The sequence below is a fragment of the Mauremys mutica genome, chromosome 5 (assembly GCF_020497125.1).
Source record: "Mauremys mutica isolate MM-2020 ecotype Southern chromosome 5, ASM2049712v1, whole genome shotgun sequence".
In the NCBI taxonomy this organism is placed as follows: Eukaryota; Metazoa; Chordata; order Testudines; family Geoemydidae; genus Mauremys; species Mauremys mutica.
The window spans coordinates 91,289,523-91,304,464 of NC_059076.1; the positions used below are offsets into that span (position 1 = coordinate 91,289,523).

A 14,942-nucleotide genomic window follows, 5' to 3' on the forward strand; every position below is an offset into this window, starting at 1 on the left:
GGAGAACTACTCCTGATTCTTAACCAGAAAGTCTCTTAGACTGTTCTGCTGTTCCCCATTTAAATGTACAACACTGCCCTGGAACAGGTCCAATAGGAGCTCTGTGCATTCACCTTCTCCCTTGTAGTTTTCTTCTATATCAGTGTTTACCAGATGCATCGGCCCACATTTTGCAACAGCAGTTCCCTTTTTTACTATTTGTTGTTTGTCAGAAACATCCAGCAAACGAACTGGGATCAGTTCTTGTTTTAGATCCCTAGAACTTTAGTAGATAAAATTCCGTCAAGAAACTGGATCTCAAAACAGATTTCAGCCACTCCCCATTTTTCCCTTGCTGGAAAGCTACCACAGCATATAGCTCTTATAATGGTTTCTGCCCCTTGGAGCAGGACAACTTGCTCATTGCAAACCAATTGCCTACAAACCATTTGTCTCATCTAGGCCATTGTGAGGGTCAATACTATTATGGTCACCACTTTTACAAGACTATGATACATTTTGTACAAAGTGTGCCTTGTAAGATATCATTTGAAAACACATAATCTACTGAATATTGTTGTCCTGATAAAATGTGGGCATCAACATTGTATGAGAATTTATTAGATTCTACTATGTATCATTGTTATAGCATGCTCCAAGGTTCAGACAAACAGCTCCAAACCAGTTTTTCAGAGACAAAAGCTCACTAGCACCCCAGCTAGGTGTTAAAGAACAATGAGTAAGGCTACGATTGTGTCATGGATTCCATGACTTCCATTGACTTCAGTGACATTTTCTGCCCTGGGGCTGGAGCTCCCACCACAATTCCCAGCCCCCTAACCCTTGTGAGGAGACCTCACAGCTGCCCAGCTGCAGCAGAGGACAGGGGGCAGGCAGACCCTGCAGCTGCCCAGCCACAGCAGGCAGCGGTGGCTTCCCACAACTGCTCAGCTGCCGCAGGCAGATGGCAGGGCCCCACAACTGCCCAGCTGCGATGAGTGGCTGGCAGGACCCCACTACTGCCCAACTCTGATGGGCATTGGGGGAACCCCCTGCAGCTGACCAACTGTGGCAGGGCCCCCCCACAGCTGCCCAGCCATGGTGGGCAGCAGTGATTCCCCGCAGCCGGTGGACCCCGCAGCAGTCCAGCCCCAAAGGCAGGGGGACCCCACAGCTCCAACGCACCGCAGCAGTGGGGGAGCCGGTAACCCCAGCAGCAGTGGGTGCTGAACCCTCTTACGCCTTTTGCCAGGGATATTTTTAGTGAAAGTTAGAGACAGATCACAGGCTTCCATGAATTTTTGTTTACTGCCTGTGACCTGTCCATGACTTTTACTAAAAATATTCGTGACAAAAACTTAGCCTTAGCTATGAGCAGCTTAAGCAGCCATTCTTCAGCACTGGGATGGTGTAAATAAGAATTTTACATTTCATTTCAGAGACTGTTCAGACCTCACATACACAAGAGACTTTCCACTCCCCAGTGGGGGGTAAGCCTCAGATAGGGGTGTAAGTATGCAAAACAGTGGCCTCCACCTCACCTCTCCTTCTCCCATATCTCTGCTCATGACATCAGCAAACACCTGAAGGACTCTGAACTGGGAGAAAGGTCCCTGGCTGAAAGGAAATCCAACCTGAGAAAGATACTTGCTTTAAATCCTATTAGCTTGTTAAAGTTTAAGAATTATCTTATCTTTTTATTTTATTTTGTAACTAATCTTGACTTTTATGCATTATCACTTAAAATCTACCTTTCTGTAGTTAATATACTTATTTTATTGTTTTATCTTAACCAGTGTGTGTTTTTAGATTAAAGTATGTGGGAAACTCCATTTGAGATAACAAAGTTGGTGCATTATTATTTTCTTTTGTTAAAATGACAGACTGTGAGTTTATACTGTCCGGGGGATACTGTGCAATATAATATGCACATTTCTGGGATCAAGGCTAGGACTAAGAACATGTGGGTGTCACCCTATAAGTAATTTATGAGTGGCTAGCTAGTAGCACTCAATATTGTGTGGCTGGGAGCAAATTACACGCTGGAGGCTGTGTGAGAGAAGAACCTGGAGAGGTGGCTGTTCAGCAGCAAAGCAGTGTAAGTGGTATCCCAGGCTAGAGAATTAAGGGGGGCACAGCTGTTCAACACTTGATTGAATGCTGGGGAATGTCACAGCAATATTTTAAAAGGAATTTCACAGACTAAATTTGTATGACACCTTTCCTGGAATTGACTATACAGTTACTAGCCGTAGTGAAATCCAAGCCAATTAGCTCATTCATTCTTTCAGCCACACAAAACTTCTTGCTCAAATTTTATAGGTCCAATCTTCAGACCCAATTTTCCCAGTTTTTGAATAGGTACCCTGGGCCCAGTCAATCTCCACTTGAGACTAATTAGGCAGTTCAGTTTTGGATCCCCTATTTCCTTAGCCTTTTTAGCATGTCCGGTGTCAGGGTTCCCTCCCCACTCTGAACTCTAGGGTACAGACATGGGGATCTGCACGAAAGACCCCCAAGCTTATTTCTACCAGCTTAGGTTAAAAACTCCCCAAGGCACAAATTCTCCCTTGTACCTGAGGTTAGGTAATGCTGCCACCACCAAGTGATTAGACAAAACTCAGGGAAAGGACCACTTGGAGTTCCTACTCCCCCCTAATATCTCCCCACGCCCTACACCCCCTTTCCTGGGGATGCTTGAGAATAAAGAAGATGAGTACAGACCAACCTTGGGTTTTTTTAGGACACACAAAAAAAATTAGATTCTTTAAAAAACAGAACTTTATTAGAAAGAAAAAAGGTAAAAGAAGCACCTCTTTCAAATTAGAATGGAAGATAATCTCACAGGGCAATCAGATTCAAAACATAGAGGATTTCCCTCTGGGCAAAACTTTAAAGTTACAAAAAGAAAACCAGGAATACACCTCCCTCTCAGTACAGAGAAAATCACAAGCCAAAATAAAAGTAAGCTAATGCATTCCCTTGCTAGTACTTACTAATTCTAATCGAGTTGGATTGCTTGCTTTCTTGATCTGTCTCCGGCAAGCACCCAGAACCGACAAAACAAAGCCTTCCCTCCCCCCAAAATTTGAAAGTATCTTGTCCCCTTATTGGTCCTTTTGGTCAGGTGCCAACTAGGTTACCTGAGCTTCTTAACCCTTTACAGGTAAAAGGATTTTGTGCCGCTGGCCAGGAGGGATTTTATAGTACTGTATAAGGTTGTTACTCTTCCCTTTATATTTATGACATCTGGTCTAATAACTTACATTTGAGACTGTGTCAACTATTCCTATACACATAACAGATTCTATTATACAATCAATAGCCAAACTCTGTTTATTATTTAACTGCCCAGATCTAAACAAAACCTTTGGGTCTCATACTTGTACCTCCATTAAGCTTTGCCTCTTCAGTTTGGTGTTCCCCATTTTTCAGAATTGGGACAGAAGCTTTTGCTAGACACCTTCAACTGTCTTGGCCTGCCTTCAATTTATAGCAATCCTTCTTTGTGGCTACTCTTGTCATAGTATCAACACTTAACTGAACTGTTTGGCAATAATGCAAAAAAGAATTATTTTCTTTTTACAAACAAAATGTATCTGTTTGAATTATTCAGTAAGATCATGAACCAGATTAGAATCCACTCTTTATCATACATATTAGACACAGAGCTGTACTTCCAGGGCTAATGCTGATCAGTTTCCATCTTCCTCACTAGTGGTTGCTTCCTCTTCTGATGAACTACTGCAAGGAAAGATTAAAGTTCTGTGGCAAATTCCACAGTCTCTAGTCTCCTTTTGCTGATCTTGATCTGCAAGTCCAACTCCAGCTGTGCATCTATAAACTGGTCCATTATCAAATGTCTCTCCTTCTAGCTCTTAGCTCAGCCAGGCTATCTTGAAACTGCATGCTAAGGGCCTGTATCAGGTCTGGACAAGCAGTCCCTTTTCTGGGGGTAAGTTCTGCAGGACGGAAAGAGCTGGGACCCCTAATTTGGCTGCTTGAAACTTTCCTTTCTGTCCCACTTACCACCCATTCATTTTAGTTGAATTGAGCCAATAAGTCTCCCAGGGAGCTTTTTTCCCCTCAAAGATACGGGGATTTTGCATTATTTGAACTGGGAATCCTACAGATGCTGCTTTAGTTACTTTTGTGAAACTTCCAGGTCTTACTTTAAATTCTTTTGTGAAGGGTCCAGCTCCTGTGTTAAGTATTGTTTTACATCCTGATGCCCATTTTTGATTCCTGCAAGCACCTCCATTATTTGTTCTATCTTGGTTTAACAGCTCACTCTCTCTCTCCCTAGAAACTAGATCTCACCTCTAACACAGTTGTTGTCCCTCTTTGACAGTGAGCAGCAACTAAGAGTTGAGAATCCCGATGATGCTTCATTTAGAAGTAGACATTGAAGGAGTCTAGTATTTTTTGATGCAACTGGGTTTATTTACAAAGAACGTACAGAATCCTGCTTTTCCCAATGTAGGAGGCACAAATGGAGCAATTATTTAGCTTATAGCCCCAAGCCCCTTCAGCTAACAGACCCAAACACACTCACTCTAGCTTTTTCTAGCTTGGCTTTCCTGCTTCTCTCTCTGTTCTTACCTGTCCATCCCTTCCCCCCTATTCTCCCCAACACCTACCCAAAGTGCTACTCCACCAAAATCTCCTGCACACACCTTTCATCTGAGGAGGGGCCTTATGCTTACAGTTATGTTCACTGAGAAGTGTGAACCTTCAATCTCAATGGGGTTTTAACTCACCCCCTAATTTCACCCAGATCCTAACAGGATAGGGCCTAGCACAGCAGGATCCTGGTTCCTGAGAAGGGCTCCTAGGCTTTACAGTAACATAAACAATAAGTTGCCTTCAATCTCAACTGAAATGCTGAAGGTTACAATGCCCCACTGAGTGCTGCCCGGAACAGTTTGGCACCTGCAGATCACTCAGCACAGGCTGGAAGAAGCGTCTTGCTCTCATGAGAGCCAGAGTCAGGCACTGTTTAAAGCTATTTGAGAAACGTGCACGTGTGTATTTAGCTGGAGGCCGGGGAGGAGGTTCTGCATAATGGGGGCGCTGTAGAGCACAGAGGTTCAGGCACTTTTAGCACCACTGGGCTGTTTCTTCTCCGCCTGCCTGTCTGCTGGAGCCTCTTGTGCACTGGGTCCCGGGCCAACTAACTTCCCCGAGAACCCCTCCAGCCGTGCGGACCTGCGCGAGCTCCCTCACACGCACCGAGTCTCCGCCCATTCCCCTAGGCCCTGCCCACCGCCCCGGCGGGCTCCGCCCTCGGCTCCTCCGCGCCTCTAGGCCCCGCCCTCTTCCCGCTGAGCGATGGCACGCGGGGAGCGTCGAGCTGTGTTTTGTAATCGCCTCCGCCCCCTCCCCCACGCCGTGCCTCTCAGCCAATGGAGAGTGTACGTCGTGGTCAGGTGACGCAGCTTTTATGTAAGCCAGCGGCGGGTCTGCGGTGATGTTTGAAAGGGGGTTACGGTTTAACGGCTGCTCCGTGAAGCTACTGCTATAGGGCGCGTGGGTGCTGCGCCCGTCACCCTCTTAAGCGTCTACTCCCCGCACTTCCCCCGTTGCGAGTGCCTCGGGGCCGTGCGCAGAGCGGAGCCCGGCTACCGCCGCGCCGCGCCGCGAGGAGCGCCACACCCCCCTCTGGGATCCGGACGGCGAGCGGGGCAGCAGGGTGGGGGCTCGCTGCAGGATGGCGGCCTCGTCGGTGGTTGTGAGCTCGGAGGGGTCCCCGGAGCCAGGGGACAGCGGGTGGCTCCGCGGGGAGCCCGAAGGGGAGCAGGAGCGGCTGCTGCGGCGCGGGGAGCTGCTGGCCCTGGGGAACCACCTGAAGGAAGCGCTGGAGACTTACTCGGCGGCGCTGCGTCTCGGGCCGCCTGCGGGACCCCGCCGCCTCGAGACCCTTGTGGACTGTCTGGTGCTGAACTACCGCCTCCGACAGGGGCTGGACTGGAGCCGGGCCCGGGAGGAGGGAGGCGGCGCGGCCGCAGGGCCGCTGACCTGCTGCGGCTGCCGGGGCTTCCTGGGCGAGCCGGTGACCGCTCCGTGCGGGCACAGCTACTGCCGCCGCTGCCTCCGGAGGGAGCTGCGCTCCCGCTGCCGCCTGTGCCGGGACCTGCTGCTGCCGCCGGACGGGGATGGCCCCGCCGCCCAGCTCCGGACCAGCGTCGTCCTCAGCCAGTTGGCGGAGAAGTGGTTCCCGGCCGAGTGTGAGAGGGCGCGGACCGGCAACCGGCTGGGGGAGCTGCTGAGCCAGGGGCGCTTCCGGGAGAGCCTGAGCGCCGCCAGCCAGGCCTTGCGAGCAGGTAATGGGCAGCGGGGGAGGCCGACTCAGCTTGCGCGCTGGGTCCCGGCACCCCCCCCCCCGTTTGCACCCGGGGGGCAGGGTGAGGCGTCCCGCTTCGGCCGAGACTTGGCTCCTCGGGTGTGCCGCTGGGAGCTGGGTGTCCTTGTCAGGCTCCTGTCACTCCATCTCCCCCGTGCCCCTCTCCTCTCCTTACAGCTCAGTCGGGGAGGAGTCGAAGCCGGGACGAAGTAAGCGGCTGAGATCACGAGGGGAAGCTGGCAGGGGTAGGCCCTTTGAAACAAGTCTGAAGTTTGCTAGCGCTCCAAGAGTTGACTTTTCTAATGTCACTAACTTACTACGGGAACGAGCAGCGAGAGAACCGATTGTGGGGCTGCAAGAGGGCTGTCTGGTGAGCAGATACACGTGAGGGGTACGTGTGGAGTGGGGCACACTGCCCCTCTACTGCAAACCTTTTCCCAAGCCAGCTTTTTCCTTGCCTCCGACATAGACATTGTTGGACGGTGACAGGGTATCTTGGAACCACGCCTGCTGTATTTGCCTTGTTTCCAAAGAGAGAGCTGTTTTCCCAGCCTTTCAAGTGTGTCACTGAGACAATTCCCAGCAGGCCAGACCTAGTTGCATAAGCAGACGGGGCATGGAGGGGGACAGGTTGTGTAATGCTAGTGACATCACAGATGGGTGTGGTAGGAGTTTTATAATACACTGTTGCTAGAGAGGGCAAACGGGGAGGTGAAAGTGTGTGCTTGGATTATTATTTATGGAGCACTGATAGGAGCTTGGCTCTGTACATACTCATATGTGGTCACTGTATCAGTGAGGTTAGTCTAGCTCACCCAAGCATTTTGATACTATAGAGATGAGCAAGACATAAACACCTAGACAGAAACAATGCCAGGTTCCCTCTTATGGTGCCTTAGTTCCGGTATGGAAGACTGAATTTGGTTAAGTGCTAGTATCTTTATTTTCACTATGGTTGTTCAGAAACTTGGTCTGAAATTATACCTTTTTAACATTTAATTTTTAATACTTGGGCACTGCATTTATGGAATTGCCAGCTGCAGAGGGAAAAAAGTTTAGATATCAAGCTAACGTATTCATTTGACACAAGTCTCTTTTTTCTGGTCCATACTAGGGAGAAATGTTAGCTGCCATTTCAGAATAAACTGTCAAAATCAAATCTTAAACAGGAGTGTAACAGAATATTTCAGACATCTCTTGGAAGCATAATGTGTGGATGTAAACTATTTTGATTGTAGCAATGTCCTAAACTGTTTTTTAGCGCAGTTGTAGCATCCTGTGTCAATGGGGCCAAAGAAGCATGGAGTGTTGAGAGTGATTTATTTTTAAACTAGAAACTTCTTAAGAATTAAGTATTTTATTTTAATGATCTAGAATTTAGCATTGTGGCACACATAGAAGGGAATCAAACGAAGTAAAATCTAAATGGCTTTTGGATTGTAAATGGGTCTCTGTGATTATAAACATTTATATGGAAGACACACACCACTTTATGGTTTAGGATTTTTGAGGAAGTGGAAGAAGAGAGATGGATTTGTCTGGTTAGACATTAAGAACCTAAAGGATCTCTTCTCCTCCCCTCCATGGCACAGCTTATGGCTCTGACTGTCATAATATTTGAGGTGTCTATGAATGAAGAGTTTCAGAGTAGCAGCTGTGTTAGTCTGTATCTGCAAAAAGAACAGGAGTCCTTGTGGCACCTTAGAGACTAACAAATTTATTTGAGCATAAGCTTTCGTGGGCTACAGCCCACTTTATCGAATGCATAAACTGGAACATACAGCAAGAAGATATTTATACATACAGAGAACATGAAAAGGTGGAAGTAGCCATACCAAATGTAAGAAGCCAGTCAATTGAGATGAGCTATCATCAGCAGGAGAAAAAAGTTAATTGTATCTAATTTGCATATTAAAGTTCAACACTCTCTCTTTGTATGGGTTGTAGATCTTCGATGAGGGGCTGGAGAGGTTTTAGTTGGGGGCTGAAGGTGATGGCTAGTGACATTCTGTTATTTTCTTTGTTGGGCCTGCCCTGTAGTAGGTGACACCACTAGCCGTTCTTTTTTATGAATGAAGAGTTTTTTAATTACATTGTTCTACCAAGTTTACATTTAGGCTTGGGTTTAACAAATGGCAGGTAAAACCTGAAAACATAGCTTTCAATCTTAATATTTATCCATAGTTTTCTTATGCAGATTATTCATACATATATTAGATTGCAGATTTAGAGATTTACTCAGACCACAATCCTTTGTACATTCTTTTCCTTTGTATAGCCCAAAAACCTCAGTGTTCCAAGTACTGACTAATTATACAATAAAAGTTGTTACTCCATGTGGTAGTTCTAACGTGCTAGAGGTGTTTAAGACAGCTGTATAAATCTATAATAGATGTCATACATATGTAGAGACCTTTAAATTCATTGATCTGTGAGTGTGTTCTTACAAAACATTCCTGTAAAGTAAATAAGGCAAATATACAATTCTGTTAGTATATATTCTGAGCTATTGGCAGGCAAGTTTGTTTTTTTTTGTTTTTTTTTCCCCCTCCAGTAACATAGAGGAATTCTCACAAAGGCTCAGTTTGAGAGAGAGGGAAACTATATTAGCTTACTCTTTTTTTAAAAAAAAATAATTCCCTTAGTTCAGATATGTTTTAAAGAAGCTTTTCTCCTTGTCAGACCATCTTAGTTCCACTTTACCCAGACATACAGTCCAAAATCTGATTGACATAAATCTGTTGCCCTAAATTGAACTTAATGCCATAAACTCAGCTTTAGTTAGGTTAAAAGAGAAGATGAGTTGTAAAGGAACAAATCCTTATTTAGATAACTGCTTTTAATAACTCTCTCCTATTATTTGGGACGTGAATTAATTATAAACATGGAAGTTTGCCCCTAACTCTTCACAAATGTGGGGTTGGGTAGTTCTTACGCTGAATAAGTTGAAATGAAGTAGAAGTCAGTAAAGGGATGCTGTCAGGTTAAAATCAGAATAAAGGCATCTTGAGTCTTTTAGCTTAGCATGTACCTCCTATTCCCCACATAATTGATATAGGTGCAACTCCACCACTTAGTAAATTATACTGTGATCATAAATAGTGTGATCTGAATTTTGTAGCTTTCTTTGTCTTGTGTATTTTCAAAACATTTTTTAGCATATCCAAAATACCATAATACTTATTTGATTCCCTCCTGAATAACATTTTAATTTGGTGAAACTGAAAGATTTGAAGTACAAATGTATATCTTACAGTTTATGCTGCTTGCTTATTTTTTGATATCTTTGTTTGAACAATTAAACTGGCTAGTTGTATTCTCACTTCCGTACTTTGTAATAGAACAGTGGTTTGATGTTTGCAATCTAGATGTTGCATGGATATATTTTTAGTTTTTACAAAAAGCATGTGCTTAACCTAAAGTTGGGGCCAAAGCTGACCTGACAGTATTTCCCCAGAGCACTGCTTTACTGTGTTATATCTAAATTCAGATATATTGGGTCGCATTACATCGGGGTAGAGGTGTAATTTCAAGTACTATACCTGTTGCCAAGTCCCCTATCAATGCTTGTGGTTTTGTATAGTGTCATATTCCTTGAGACCTTTTCTCTATAACACTTGGAATCCTGACACACAGTAGTGCTTGAGAATTGTAGTGAAATTGATCAGTCTAACTTCCTGGCCTAGACAGAGTGAAATGTTAACTTACTTCTTACAGCAGAAAAGGTTAAAATTAAATTAGACTTTTTTATAGGCATAAGTGCTTTGAACTAAAATGATTTTACTTTTCTCGGTAGTGGCTCTGTGCAAAGGTAAGACATTTTAAAAAACAAAGTCTAAAAGTGTAATGTACATGTGACTGCAAAACTAACTTGCAGATACTTTGACTGTCCATGTTAAGTATATTACAAACTTTATCTGGGCTTCTTGAGTAGGTTTCAAAATTTACCTTTTTGTTCATTTTTACAACTAAGTAGTTTTATCTAGGTTTTTTTAAATTAAAACCTAAGATTATGTAAGTACATTAGAATGGACTATCTTTAAGATTTAAGGGAGGTTCCAAATATTTTGCAAAGCATTTGATGCAAACATTGTTTTCAAAACTGTTAAATTTAGGGAAGCCATTGCATTTTTTTAAAAATAGTCTAGTATGCTTGTGGGTTTTGTTATCTTAGAGGAATGTTTAACTTTTTTAGTTGGGTCAAAGTGTGTGTGTGTGTGTATGTATGTATGTATATAAAACTAAAAATATTTTGTTTTCAGATCCCAGTGACTTGATGTTAAGAGTTTACAGAGCTGAATCATATGCTGGCCTCCAAGAGTTTAAAACCGCCATAGACGATCTAAATTTTATCATCTCTAAAATGTCAGATTGGCCAGAGGTAAGTTGGTTTGCAATCTGTGTTTTTTTTTTTTAAATCTGAATTTGTCTACAATAAATTATGATGTTCAAATCGCATCAAAATAATTTGGCTGACCCAGTTACTCTTACTTTATTTAAACTTTCAAATTAGTGTTGTCTGAATGCTTGATTTAAAGAACAAAAACAAACCCACCCTTAAATCTGGGAGTCAGTGAGATGTGAAAAATGCTGCTTTTCTGCATCCTTGTTTATATTTTTATCAATTTTGATTTTAAACTCTTCAGGGTGGAAGCAGAGAAAGTCTTGTCCTTTTTTCTTTTCTTTTTTTCTTTTTGTCAGTGAATTTCCCTGATGCTACGTGAATATTAAAAATATATATATATATATTTTTTGTTCTTGTATGATAAATAGACCTCCCCCCCTTCAAAAACAAACAAACAAAAAAAAGGATTAGTCCCAATCCACCAGTGAGTCACAGGAAGGTTCTAGGTGGGTTGCCACATTCCGGGCTCTTTTAACTTATCACTGAGCCCTGGCCTAGGGAAACCTAAATTTCTTCTGGCCTGGAGAGGAGCTTGCGGGGCAGGAGGGTATTGGAGAGCAAGCCTCTCTCTCACTGACGACCCCACTGTGGTGGCTTCCATCCCTCAGGGCTGGGCCTGGCTCCCCGCTTGGACATTGTAACCTGGTGCATGGTGTCTCAGTGCCACTTAGGGTTACTCTGGCCATACAGGTATGGCCAGGCCAAACCTTAGTGGTGCTGTAAACCCATGCACCTGGTTACAATATCAATCAGGTTTGGCCCAGCCACTCGCCTGTCATGGACAGGAGCCGCTGCCACTGTTGCAAGATGAGAAAGTTGCGGGCTTGGTCTCCAGCTCCCCCTTACCTCTGCACCAGGCTGGGATTAGGGTTGCGGTGCCTGCACTGGGAGTGCTATATGCAATGGTGGGTCACGAAAAGACAAAATGCAGTTGATGAGTCACCTTAGTAAAATGTTTGGGAACTCCTGGACAAGGCTAAAGATGTTTGCTTTCAAACCAGAGAGAGTCTATTACCATTTTGTTACTATTAAATAGACAATTCCTTTTTATTAGTATTAAGTTTGAAACTAGCTTTCTGTTACAGGCTCGGTTTTGACGTGCCCTGTAGTTTGGCAAAACCTAACTAAGCTGTCTGAAACTTCAGACTTCTGCTCTATGCTATCTTTCTAAAAAAACTTGGATGAGGCATTTGGGAAGCAAGATCGTCAGAAGCTGAGGTGGTTTTCACTTCTGAAACATCTTGCTCATGAGTTTTTTGTTGCAGTTTTGATTCTAAAACAGCTTTTTGTAAGTCTGGATTTGTTTAAAATTGGTCTTGGCATATTTGCGTGACTGTGGTGTGGTGAAAGAAGGGGGAGGGCAAGGCAATACATGGGTTGGAAGAATTTGGAAAGGATGGGGTCCCTATGGTTTGTTAGCTTTGCTTGGATTTCTGACAGAGCAGTTTGTTTGAGAATGGTGAAGCCTGCAGAAATCTCCATGGTGGAGCTAAAAGGAGGGACACCATTAACTGGAAATCTAATCCTGTCCATAAACTGCTTTAGTGTCTAGTGTTACCTCTGCCCCTGAGTCCCCCTGGCAGTTTTTGTGGTCTTATAGGCACAGTATCCTGTTTTTAAATGTTTCTTCACTCTCCTTTTGTATAAAAGACTTGCAAAAGGAGGAAAATGACTGTATAGAAGAAATAATAAAACTGACAACACAAAATGGAGTCAAATGCACAACGTAAACAAACTAAAAACAAAGTGCTTTTCTGTATTCTTTGGCTCTAACAAAAGCAGCTTTTTTTTTTTTCAGATGGAAGCATTTTTTTTTTATGTTGGTGTTTCTTCAATATGCCTTTCAGTTCCTGAAGGGGGAAAATTTTCAACAGCTATTAGTGCAAGTGAATTTATCTTGTGAATTAAAAATGAAGATATTTCTTGTCTTAAAGTGGTTATCAAAAACTTCCTGAAAGACCATCAATGCCTTCAGCTCACACATAAGGTGTGATAGTTACATAGGATGAAAGATTTTTGATTCTCCAATGTGTTTTCATGCTATCTAATTTTAAATGTTACCGTAATTTTGAATTTCCAGGCTTTGTTTTTTTTTTTAAAAGAGAAATTATCGTTCACTTAAGAGAACACTTGAAAATGTAAATATTTACAAATGTAACTCCAGCTTAACAAGTTCATTGCTTGGGAATTGTGGATGACTCCGGATGTGGTACAGGTAGCTGTAATCACTTAAAGGCAGGATCTTTTTGGGAAAATGTGCAGTAGGTAACTTAGTGTGGAGATTTGAATGCAAATTGAATTATATCTGCAAATATCTCACTTTAGAGTCCTGCACTTAGTATGAAAATATAAGCACTCACATTCAATTTTTTCTCATTAAAGCATTTAAACATTAAATAACACTTGGAGTAGTCCTATAAGCGGAGGTGCACACAGTTGTCAGCCAGGACTAAAAACTTCAGATTTTTATATCGTTCTTAGAAGACATTTCTCTTCATACCTGGTTTTGAAGTAGAGACACTCATTTTCATTGTTAGATAAATAAAACTACACTTTTCCCAAGCTCTTATCTGTCAATAAAACTTAATTTACAGAAATACTAAATCCTCTTTGTGGCAAAACTCGTTCAAAATGTGCTTTCAGAACGTATGTTCACTTCTCCGTATATCTGGAGAGAAATTCAGGTTCTTGTGAACAAAGCTTCTCAAAAATTGAGTTTGCTCTATAGCTTCCTCCAACAAAGTCCGAAGACCTTTTTAGCCCCCATTCATAAAAAGGTGGACATGTAAGAGGAAAGCCTTGTATGACATGTAGAGGAATCTCTCTTCTCCAAGAAATCTGCCTCGGATGAGTAGAGGCAGAGATTTCCTTAGGAGGAAACTTGCTTTCATCGAACAGCCATTGTAGGGAAACTGTCGCAGCCATTTGTTGTGGAATTACGGAAGTCACTCCATAGGTAAAGCTGCAGTGAATTTCCTTTTTATAAACTTGGTTTTGGCCCACTTATCTAAAATTATTATAAAAAGTCATATTGGCCTCAATATTGTTAGGAAAAGTTGTAGTGAATTGGACAAGGTGTTTCTGAATTATGACACCCTAAATGTGTACATCAGGATTCAAAAAGTCCTAGGTTTTCATCTTTTCATAGCAAAAAAATCTGAAAGGAGAGAGAATCTAGTTTACTGACTCGTAACTGAGATCTAGTTATCTAGTGCTCAGGAATGAAATTAGTTGATTAAAGTCAAATATCAAAAGTTTTTAACTTTTGTATTTGGAACAGAGCTCAAATAAACTTAATACTTCATATTACATGATTGCTGGAGACATGAGTTTTCAATTTTTAAAAATGGTAAGTAGCTAGCTTTTTCGCTAGGTTAGAGCAGAGGGCTTCAGCAGTGTGAGAATTATTGTCACTGGGGAGACTTGTCAATGGAAAAGGTAGCTGATAGGGGAGGGTGAGGGACCATTTGTTAATTTAAAGCCTAGCCCAGACCATGTGGAGCCTCTTTTTGCTCTGTTCCAGCATCCCCACCCTCCCTATCCTGTACTGGTAGCTTTGACACTATTTTGCAGATGCTGCAAGTCTACCAGTTGCCTGTTTTGGGATCAAGAAGGAATTTTTCTTCTTATAAAAGCCAAATTGGCCAAGGCCTGGGTCATGCAGTTAAATAGGAGTAGGATTGAGTAAATAGTGAAAGTACTTGGTAAGGACAGTAATTTGTTGCAACTTGGCAGTCAGTTTCCACTGGGGTTAAAAGAAATGGTTCCCAGAATTGAAAGACCTGGGATTTTACTGAAGGATCTTGTGCTTATGGGATAAGGAGAGATCTTCCTGGGCTGAGGTCCCCCCCCTTTAATACCTGTTGCCCCCCTTTTGGGTGGGATTAGGGTGATAGGACTCAGAAGAGCTGAGTTCTAGGGGTAGGCTGAGGAGAGTCTACTCCAAGTTATGGGTTGTATAGTAGGACCACTGTAGCTCCCACACTGGACCCATTTAAAATGCTTGGTATGTATGAGTATAGGTATGACAGGGCAGGTAGCACCTCTCTTCTTTGTTAAGCTGTAACTTTATTAAATTTATCACTTAAAATCCATCCCTATGTTTTCCTCTTTTTCTATCATCTGGATATGATGGCAGTTTTTCCACTCAAAGGCTTGTGGGGTGGGAGATGACACATGGCAACACAAATTTCAAGTCTTAGTATAGGGATTTTA

At 43.1% G+C, this 14,942-nt stretch overlaps 1 protein-coding gene across 2 annotated transcripts in view; it reads left to right on the forward strand.

Moving 5' to 3' along the window:
* The first annotated feature begins 5,384 nt into the window (after positions 1-5,384).
* LONRF1 (LON peptidase N-terminal domain and ring finger 1) overlaps positions 5,385-14,942 on the forward strand; it is a 43,707-nt gene continuing 34,149 nt past the window's right edge. Inside the window, exons 1-2 of one of the 2 annotated variants that reach the window (XM_045018826.1) lie at positions 5,385-6,302; positions 10,585-10,703. In XM_045018826.1, the coding sequence (XP_044874761.1) occupies positions 5,690-6,302; positions 10,585-10,703 (732 nt within the window). In that variant the 5' untranslated portion in view covers positions 5,385-5,689. Of the gene's footprint in view, positions 6,303-6,695; positions 6,714-10,584; positions 10,704-14,942 lie in introns of those variants that run through there. The other variant, XM_045018827.1, reaches the window with a different exon arrangement.